The following is a 10,000-nucleotide window of genomic DNA, read 5'->3' as shown; positions in this document are numbered from 1 at the left end:
TGTGTTTGTGTGTGTGTGTGTGTGTGTGTGTACATGTGTATGTCTGTGTGTGCACGACTGTCTGCGTGTGTGTATGTGTGTGTATGTGTGTGCATGTGTATGTGTGTGTGCACGTGTTTGTCTGTGTATGCATGTGTTTAGTCAACTCTCACACACACAGCAGGACAGGTGTGTGTTTGCCCTCGGCGTGTTAACTGATAACCAACTATGACCCGATATGTTGATGTGTCTGATATGTCTGATATGTTGATGTGTCTGATATGTATATATGTTGATGTGTCTGATATGTTTATATGTTGATGTGTCTGATATGTTGATATGTCTGATATGTTGATATGTCTGATATGATGTGTTTGATATGTCTGATATGTTGATGTGTCTGATATGTCTGATATGTTGATGTGTCTGATATGTTGATATGTTGATGTGTCTGACATGTTGATATGTTGATGTGTCTGATATGCTGATATGTCTGATATGTTGATATGTCTGATATGATGTGTTTGATATGTCTGATATGTTGATGTGTCTGATATGTGTCTGATGTTGATATGTTGATGTGTCTGATATGCTGATATGTCTGATATGTTGATATGTCTGATATGATGTGTGTGATATGTTTATATGTTGATGTGTCTGATATGTTGATATGTCTGATATGTTATGTCTGATATGATGTGTTTGATATGTCTGATATGTTGATGTGTCTGATATGTTGATATGTTGATGTGTCTGATATGTCTGATATGTTGATGTGTCTGATATGTCTGATATGTTGATATGTTGATATGCTGATGTGTCTGATATGTTGATGTGTCTGATATGTTTATATGTTGATGTGTCTGATATGTTGATATGTTGATGTGTCTGATATGTCTGATATGTTGATGTGTCTGATATGTCTGATATGTTGATATGTTGATATGCTGATGTGTCTGATATGTTGATGTGTCTGATATGTTTATATGTTGATGTGTCTGATATGTTGATATGTTGATGTGTCTGATATGTCTGATATGTTGATGTGTCTGATATGTCTGATATGTTGATATGTTGATATGCTGATGTGTCTGATATGTTGATGTGTCTGATATGTTTATATGTTGATGTGTCTGATATGTTGATATGTTGATGTGTCTGATATGTCTGATATGTTGATGTGTCTGATATGTCTGATATGTTGATGTGTCTGATATGTTGATATGTCTGATATGTCTAATATCACCCAGCCCTGATTAGTGGCTTTCTGCAGTCGTCACACTGTAGTTTGACTCCACAAAACCCGCCCGTCCGAAGCGCCGCCCAAGGCCCCGACCAGGCTGAACGCTCTCCCCACAGATGAGTCACTTACCGCCCGAGGTGCTGTCCAGACACACGGGAAGGCCAGCCTGGGCTGCAGAGAGCAGCTTCAGCGCTACATAGAACTGACCACTAGCGAAGTAGCCCAGGCGCTTAGCACCACACACCTCCGTCACCTGGAAAGGGCAGAGGGCAGGCTGTCACAGGTCAAAGTGTCACTGCTCTGAGAAAGGAGCAGATCTTTAAAGATTAAAACAGCACCCATAACTCCTGCTTTCCTTTATATTACTGCAATCATCTGTCAAAGGATTTTTCTTTCAGGGTGTAGCAGATTATTTCAGGGTTTAACAGATCCAGTTGACTTTGAGAGGACAACAGAACATGTTTGCACCTCACACACCTCACACACAGTACTGCAGACTTCACACATCCACATTTATGGAATTTAGCTGACACTTTTATCCACAGTGTGATTGTTGTTGAAGGTTCAAATCCCTTACATGTAAATATAACTGAATTAAGTGCTTTCTCCTATCGCCATGGTAATTAAGTGCTTTCTCCTATCGCCAGGGTAATTAAGTGCTTTCTCCCATCGCCATGGTAAATAAGTGCCTTCTCTTATCGCCATGGTAATGCTACATACACAACAGGATAATAATATATCTCACTCTTGCTCACTCTCACTCCAACATTCAATCTCTTGCTCATTCTCACTCTCTCCTTCTCACTATATCTCACTCTACCCAACTCCCTCTCTCCCATTCTCTCTATCCCTCTCCCTCTTTCTCACACTTTCTCTCCTCATGGCTTGGTTAAGCATCTCTTCTCCTCCTCTCCTCTCCTTTCCTCTCCTCTCCTCTCCTCTCCTTTCCTCTCCTCTCCTCTCCTTTCCTCTCCTCTCCTCTCCTCTCCTCTCCTCTCCTCTAGATCTATAAGAAGCACATCTCTGGCCCTCTCAGAAGTTCTCCTCTTGGCTTTCTCCCAGGCAGCCTGACTGTGCTCCAGAAAGCTGTAGGGCGAGAGCTTCTAGACGCCCAGCACAGCAAGAGGGCGGAGGAGCTGAGTTCATCTGGACGGCTTCTGGCCCAGAGCGCTTCCAGGCCGGCGGGCAGCTTCCTGATGTGGGCGGCCTTCTCCTGGCCCAGGGCCTGGTTCCTGACGCTGCCTTCCCACTCCTCAGAGGAGACTGCTGGCAGCAGCATCCGAGGAGCAGGAACCTCCAGCCAAAGTAAGCGGGGACGGAAATACACTTCAGGCATGAAATGAAACTGAGCACTTCTGTGGGAAGCATTACAAACACCATACAGCAGAGTCCTCATTGGCTGAGAGTGTTCCTCTGCCTGTCATTGGCTGAGAGTGTGCCTCGGTCTGTCATTGGCTGAGAGTGTTCCTCCGCATGCTTTGGTCTTCTGTCTCGCTCTTCCACTCCTTAGTGGTCTTCGTAGGTATTTTAAAGCATGTTTAGTATTTTAAAAATCGGCGAGGCTTGTTAGCTTCTCGTCCTTAGCACTGACCCTACCCATCTTTTAGATCAACTCCCCTAAAGCCTTCAAACATGCCGGCGTAAACGGCATCCTGTAAACGTCATCCTGTAAAGAACGTCATCCTGTAAACGTCAGCGTGTTCTTACACCGCTCTGTTATAACCTGATCTGGAACATGAGCTGATACACTATTGTATTATATATGTAACATTGACTAAAGTAGTTTGATTGATTTGCACTGTTAAATATGGATCTGTTTTAATATTATCATGCCTTCTCGCTTGGACTTGGTAAAATAAAAACAATCTATACCTGCCCCAATGTGTCTGGGCAGAGCGGTCAGATGTGCAACCTTGACCCAGACCAACCGCAACGACTTCGTCTCCTCCGCTCAGGAAACTGGACCTTCTCGCGTCTCTTTTTACCCCACGCCGCCAAACACAATTAAATCTCTTAGACAGCTCACATCCGATCTCAAGCCATGGCTAAAAATATTCTGGGCGCGTGTTAAAGGTGAAAAGCATTGTTTTAAAATGCACAGTCACTGTGCATGTGGAGACTGTTGTAACTGGCCACTGTAGCCTCATGAAGAGGTGCTTTAACATAAACAAATGAGCATGAATCAGGTACTGCTTCATATTCTGTGTTTACTCCATGAATTGCTAATATGCTATTACTTATTGTATTATGACATTATCTAGTGAAGTGTCCAGACTATTCTTGATCAGTGGACTACAGTAGGCTAGATGACCTAGCAGAGCTCCCTCCCTCCCTCTCTCTCTCTCTCTGTCTCTCTCTGTCTCTCTCTCTGTCTTCCTCTCTCTCTCTCTGTCTCTCTCTCTGTCTTCCTCTCTCTCTCTGTCTTCCTCTCTCTCTCTGTCTTCCTCTCTCTCTCTCTCTCTCTCTCTGTCTTCCTCTCTCTCTCTCTCTCTCTCTGTCTTCCTCTCTCTCTCTCTGTCTTCCTCTCTCTCTCTCTCTCTTTCTCTGTGTCTCTCTCCCTCCCTCTCTCTCTCCCTCTCTCTGTCTCTCTCTCTCTCTCTCTCTCTCTCTCTCTCTCTCTCTCTCTCGGTCTTAGTCTCTCACACACTCTGGTTTAAGATGGCGTTATATGTTACTAAAAGCCGACTGTTGTGTTGACACTAACTAAAGTGTTGGGGATGGATCACAAGTACACACCACCACACACTTTACATGTCTGTAGAGAAACAGAGAGACACATAGTGCATATGACGTGTCCCAAATGTCAGTGCCGTCATTAGGCTGTGTAACCTGACAGACATGTCTAATTATAGACCTTTTCTCTTCAGTTAGATACTGGAATGAGTTTTACTTCTTTCACTTTCGTACATTTCTAAATCATCATGAACATTTGTAAAACTTTAAGTGTATTCTCCAAACCATTTTACAAAGAGCACCACACAAGGGGTTATCAGCAAAAGCCCATAGCATGCTCCAATCCTTAGTCTATGTTTCAAAACTAAATATTTATGTCAATGAACACGTCAGGGCCATCAGAATGACACGGTTTGACTCGTTTTAGTTAAACACGCCTGGTTCAGCTCATCAGTCAATGACCAGGGTTAGTAAGTGTGTCAGTTGCTAAGCTTTACTAGACTCTGGTCCTCCAGGACCGGACATTGATGCCCTGTTCTAATGCCGTTTCTAACGTCCTGTTCTAATGCCCCATTCTAATGCCCTGTTCTAACGCCTGTTTGATTTTGAGGGGTAAAACCCCAGATGCCGCTGTTTTGTGAATAAATGATGATTTATGTAAACAAAACAGAGAATCCCTCTTTGGGGGCTAAAAAACTTTGGAATAAAAGTCAATAAAGGCTATGAGATGATCTCACCCATCAGTTTCTGGACTTGCTCTCAGATCTCACAGTTAAACTAAGGGATCCCCAAAACAACAGAAAGGTATCAGAACTGATAAACGAAAATAAAAACACAATTCCTTTCTGTTCAAGTAATCAAGATCTGGACCTCTTGAGCATGGGAGGAGAGTCACATGGACTGATGAATCTTCATTAACCCTTTGGCCAGCTGTCAAATACAGAGGGGGATGCATAGCAGCTAACTAGGCCCAAGGTGCACTAGTCTTTAAAACAATAGTTACATTAGGGGTGAGTAGTTTTTAGCGGAGTAGTTAGACTGTCCACCTCCCTGAGGTTTTTTTAAAGAGCTCAGGGCTATTCTGAGTGAAGAGTGCCAGCATCTCACGGTGAAGGACTGTGTGGGTTTAGGTGTGGGCTTGTGCAATAGCAGTTATTGCTGAATGAAGAATCTGACCAAAATAAAACTATTCTGTTAGTCATATTTATGATTGTGTTAAAGAGACGAAAAAATTTGATAACCAATAATATCAGCTGATATAATTTGATGTGGTCATAGTGTATTAGCTGTCAAAATATGTTTTATATGTTAGCTGAAAAATGTTACACTTCATTAAGAAACTCTGGTTTTGATTACCATCAAACAAACCACTTACAAATAACCATATAACTTAAAAACGGCTGCTGTGTAGGTTTGGCCTATGATGGCGTGTTAGGGCTCTGTATTCACACTCCGAACAGTATGACTGTTGCTCGAGATTCCTGAATGTGTTTTTCTTAGACAACATTTGAAGAGACTTTACTACCAATGCTGAAGAATCCATGAGACCTTAATGTTGGCCAGATTTACTGACCAAACACTGTGTCAATGTGGGCTGTAGTTCAGAGTGAGACTGGCAGTTACCTTTTGGGGTGGTTCCCAGCAAAGTAAGGAAATGGAAAAATCCCAGTAATCCGGATACAGATGGAGTCTGGATGAAAACTTAAAAGCATTACTTGAACTTCCTCTTTCACCCAAATATTGTTTCACCAAAGTAACAAAAATGACAACGCCGCCAACATGCTGGGTAACGATTAAGCCCTTAGTGGTTTAGTGGTTTAATGGTTTAGTGGTTTAATGGTTAGTGGTTTAATACTGTGCTGCTGATGTGCTCAGATTCTCGTTGCAGGTGCTTTGTCCATTTGCATCCCAATATCTCCCCTGGAATGCCGGTGCCAACGGCTCGTCACCCACCCACACGCATACCAACGCCTTTCCAGCATTTGGTGATGGAGTTTATGGACAGCACACCAGGTGGAAAGTCAAAAAGCTTCCTAGTCTTAGTTCTTTGTTCCCAGATTCCAAGGTGTGGCATTCCCACAAAGCTGCACTCTGACAGTGTTTGTGAGTCAGCTAATTGGAGAACTCTCCTTTGCCTCTAGGTATTAGTCTAAAACACAGCTTATCGCCCACAGTTAGGAGGAGATGTAGAACAGTAAATCAAAACTACCCAAACCCAAATTACTCTCATTCCCATTTTGTTCCATGACACCTGTCACGGTTGGTCAGCTGGCTAGCACTAGTTGCAACTCCAGTAACAATTCAGTAAGGAATCTTGACTCAGCTGTATATGGTAAAAAAGTTCCAATTTGCTGTGTCTTTAGACTGTAGGCTACTAAAAGATTCCCTGGTGGAAAAGGGTTGTTTTGTCTGTTATACCTTCAACACAGAGCTTCAGTTTCACTCGGGCTTTAGCAAACCTCTCAACTCCTCATTTGATGTCCCTGATGAGGGTCTGATTGAACTGTGCAGTGAGGTTGAAAAGTGCGTACCTGGTTGTTTTCAGATTTCCACATTGCTGCCAATGCCTGTCCGAGTTCCTCAACAGAGCACACTGTGGAATTGACTGACCTTTGAGATTAGACCCGTCACGATAAAGACGAGTGCTAGTGTAACCACTGGGAATACTTCACTAATCCGTTTGTTAACTGGACCTGCCTCAGTGGTGAAATGGCCTGACCTTCGTACTAGTCACTGTATTACCTTTCTATTAAAGCTAGCCACTATGATGTCATCATCACCGTAGTGTTTTCAAAACCATTCCCATGTCACTAGTTAAACCTATTGTCACACTGCCCAACACTCCTTCAAACTACACTACCCATCATGGAGTTAGTCTCCAGGAGAGAGGCTCATCTAATCATTGACAGTTCACCAGATCCTCATTACTTGCTTATTAGTTCACCTGTTTTTTCATGTACAGCAGGTGAAATAAGTATTGAACATGTCACCAATTTTCTAAGTAAATATATTTCTAAAGGTGCTGTTGACATGAAATTCAACAACCCATCCAGTCCACACATGCAAAGAAATCAAACCACAGATGTCCATAAATTAAGTTGTGTGTAATAATGAGAAATGACACAGGAAAAAGTATTGAACACACTTACTGAAATGTATTTAATACTTCGTACAAAAGCCTTTGTTGGTGACGGCAGCTTCAAGACGTCTCCTGTGTGGAGAAACTAGTCGCATGCATTGCTCAGGTGTGATTTTTGGCCCATTCTTCCACACAAACACACTTCAAATCCTGAAGCTTCTGTCGGCTCCTTCTATGAACTCTGAGCTTTAGTTCCTTCCGTAGATGTTCAGTTGGGTTCAGGTCAGGTGATTGGCTGGGCCATTCTAGCAGCTTTATAGTTCTTTCTCTGAAACCAATTGAGAGTTTCCATGGCTGTGTGTTTGGGATCATTGTCTTGCTGAAATGTCCACCCTCGTTTCAGCTTCATCATCCTGGTAGATGGCAGCAGATTTTTATCAAGAATGTCTCAGTACGTTTGTCCATTCATCCTTCCTTCAGATATATGAAGCGTGCCAGTTCCATATGCTGAAAAACAGCCCCACACCAGGATGTTCCCACCCACGAACTTCACTGTTGGTATGGCGCTTTTGGGGTGATATGCAGTGCCTTTTGACCTCCAAACATGGTGTGTATTATGGCATCCAAAGAGTTCAATTTTGGTCTCATCTGACCAGACTATATTCTCCCAGTATTTCACATGCTTGTCTAAATGTTGTTGAGCAAACTTTAAACGCGCTTCAACATGCAATGGAGTCTTGCGTGGTGAGCGTGCAAACAGGCCAGGGAGGTTGAGTGCATTACTTATTGTTTTCTTTGAAACAATTGTGCCTGCTGATTCCAGGTCTTTCTGTAGCTCTCCACGGGTGGTCCTTGGTTCTTGGACAACTCCTCTGATGATTCTTTTCACTCATCTGTCTGAAGTCTTGCAGAGAGCACTTGATCGTGGCAAAGTTTCTGGTGAAATTATGTTCTTTCCACTTCCAGATTATGGCCCCAGCAGTGCTCACTGGAACCTTCAGTAGTTTAGATATTCTTCTGTAACCAAATGCCATCAGTATGTTTTGCAACAATAAGGTTGTGAAGGTCATGAGAGAGCTCACAGGTTTTACCCATCATGAGATGGTTCTTGTGTGGCTCCTTAGTAATGAGACACCTTTTTACAGGCCATCAGTTGAACCATCTGATATTACTTTGCACCAAGTGGCAGGATTGCTTTCTAATTACTGATAGAGTTCAGCTGGTGTCATTCCAAGGCTTTTTGCACCTCTTTCTTCATGGGTTCAATACTTTTTCCTGTGTCATTTCTCATTATTACACACAACTTAATTTATGGACATCTATGGCTTGATTTCTTTGCATGTGTGGACTGGATGGGTTGTTGAATTTCATGTCAACAGCACCTTTAGAAATATATTTACTTAGAAAATTGGTGACATGTTCAATACTTATTTCACCTGCTGTATATAAGCCATCTTAAGACTGAACACACCATTCATGTTTCTGACCTCCTGTGTGTTTGACCTGCTTTTCCCGTTTCTTGACTACGATTTTTGCCTGCCCCTTGTTGGATTTGCTTGCCTGTGTTACTGCTTTGGTCTCGGACTGTTTACCTCTATGACTGCGATTACCCTGGACTGTATCAGTCTGGTTCTGACCCTGGCTAGTTTAACCACCACGGATCCGGATTATAATAATGTAATAAAACTCCTGCCTTTTATCCGCAAGCGTCTGACTGTGCTTTCAGCGTCACACCCACTAGATGGGTTGTGTTGGCTAGGCGGTCATGTGACATGGCCCTGCTTGTCCAGGCACTGGTTCAGTTCCTAGTTCATGGTTGTGGATATTCCTGCAGTGACCCTTTATCGCCTGCTACTGATGGTTGATTTCCAGGACTCTCTGTGGTCTACTGACTGTTGTCTACAGTCAGCTCTGCCTGTTCCTGGCCCCACTGTTTAATTCATGTCATTAATGAATGTACTCACAGTAATAACAGGCTCATTGAGTGGCTGCCTAACAATAAATGGTGGTAATAGCACATGACTAGTGTATTAGAATATATTAGCATACTAGGATGATTAGCATTAAAATAAATAGGTTTCTTGGTAACAACTTTGTGATCGTTTACCTGCCGTTTATCCGCCTGTTTATCTATCTGCCATGACTGCTTGTCTGAACTAGCGGGTGGTGACATCAGTATGTGATTCTAAAAGGAAGTTTGTTCTGGGTGTGTGTGTGCGTGTGTGAGAGTGTGTGTGACACAGAGAAATGCTGCTCGTAGCGAAATACTTGGCTTGGCTCTTCAATCCGTATTTTTGAATTTTACATTTACATTTACGGCATTTAGCAGACGCTCTTATCCAGAGCGACTTACAAAAGTGAATAAAACAACCTTTGGACAATCAAGCACGGTCTACATCCTTCCTAAATGGGGAACTGCGAAATTTGGAAATAACTTATCTGACTGTATTCCGAAAACGAAACTACTAGCTGAGAGCAAAAAACGGAAAACTGTGCTGCGCTGGAAGACTAAGGTAAGAACATCGATCTCTACAGACTACTGAAAAGATTTGCTGTTCAATATTTAAGTCTCTGGAACATTAGTGCTTCTGTTAATGTGTTGATCTATCTAATCATTTTATGAATAATCACACACGAGCTATGGCAAAGTCTCAGGAAAACAGGAGAAGACTCCGTGAACATATAATCGACTACCTGGATGATGAGGGAAACAAAATACCCAAACAAACGTACCTAACAAGGAATCCTGAAAAACTCATCGCAGATTCCAAGCAAGGAGAGAATGCAATTGTTACAAATCTCCTACTATATACACACCGCACGGACGCCTGGCACAACGCGATCTGTGTGTACTATGTGAATAGCACCCAGAATCCTTTAGAAAAGGGAAGACAGATCAAGGTAAATGTCCAGGCAGGGACCCTGACTGTAAATGTTTATAATAGTGGAATGGTCATGTTTCAAGGCGCCGAGTCCGTTCTGGTCTCAGTTCTGGACAGCTTTGATCAAATACTCCAAGTGGTTGA

At 42.7% G+C, this 10,000-nt stretch overlaps 2 protein-coding genes across 2 annotated transcripts in view; one reads left to right on the top strand and one right to left on the bottom strand.

Moving 5' to 3' along the window:
- The window catches only part of reps2 (RALBP1 associated Eps domain containing 2), a 31,764-nt gene that overhangs the window by 15,865 nt on the left and 5,899 nt on the right, over window positions 1-10,000 (bottom strand). Inside the window, 1 exon segment of the mRNA XM_035521182.1 lies at window positions 1,352-1,475. Coding sequence (XP_035377075.1) covers window positions 1,352-1,475 — 124 coding nt within the window.
- The window catches only part of LOC113567737, a 2,353-nt gene continuing 1,577 nt past the window's right edge, over window positions 9,225-10,000 (top strand). Inside the window, exons 1-2 of the mRNA XM_026995832.2 lie at window positions 9,225-9,487; window positions 9,613-10,000. The exon at window positions 9,613-10,000 is cut by the window's right edge and continues 1,577 nt beyond it. Coding sequence (XP_026851633.2) covers window positions 9,615-10,000 — 386 coding nt within the window. The 5' untranslated portion in view covers window positions 9,225-9,487; window positions 9,613-9,614. The remainder of the gene's footprint in view (window positions 9,488-9,612) is intronic.

The sequence above is a fragment of the Electrophorus electricus genome, chromosome 22, assembly GCF_013358815.1.
Source record: "Electrophorus electricus isolate fEleEle1 chromosome 22, fEleEle1.pri, whole genome shotgun sequence".
In the NCBI taxonomy this organism is placed as follows: domain Eukaryota; kingdom Metazoa; phylum Chordata; class Actinopteri; order Gymnotiformes; family Gymnotidae; genus Electrophorus; species Electrophorus electricus.
This window is presented reverse-complemented; position numbering and strand designations above follow the sequence as displayed.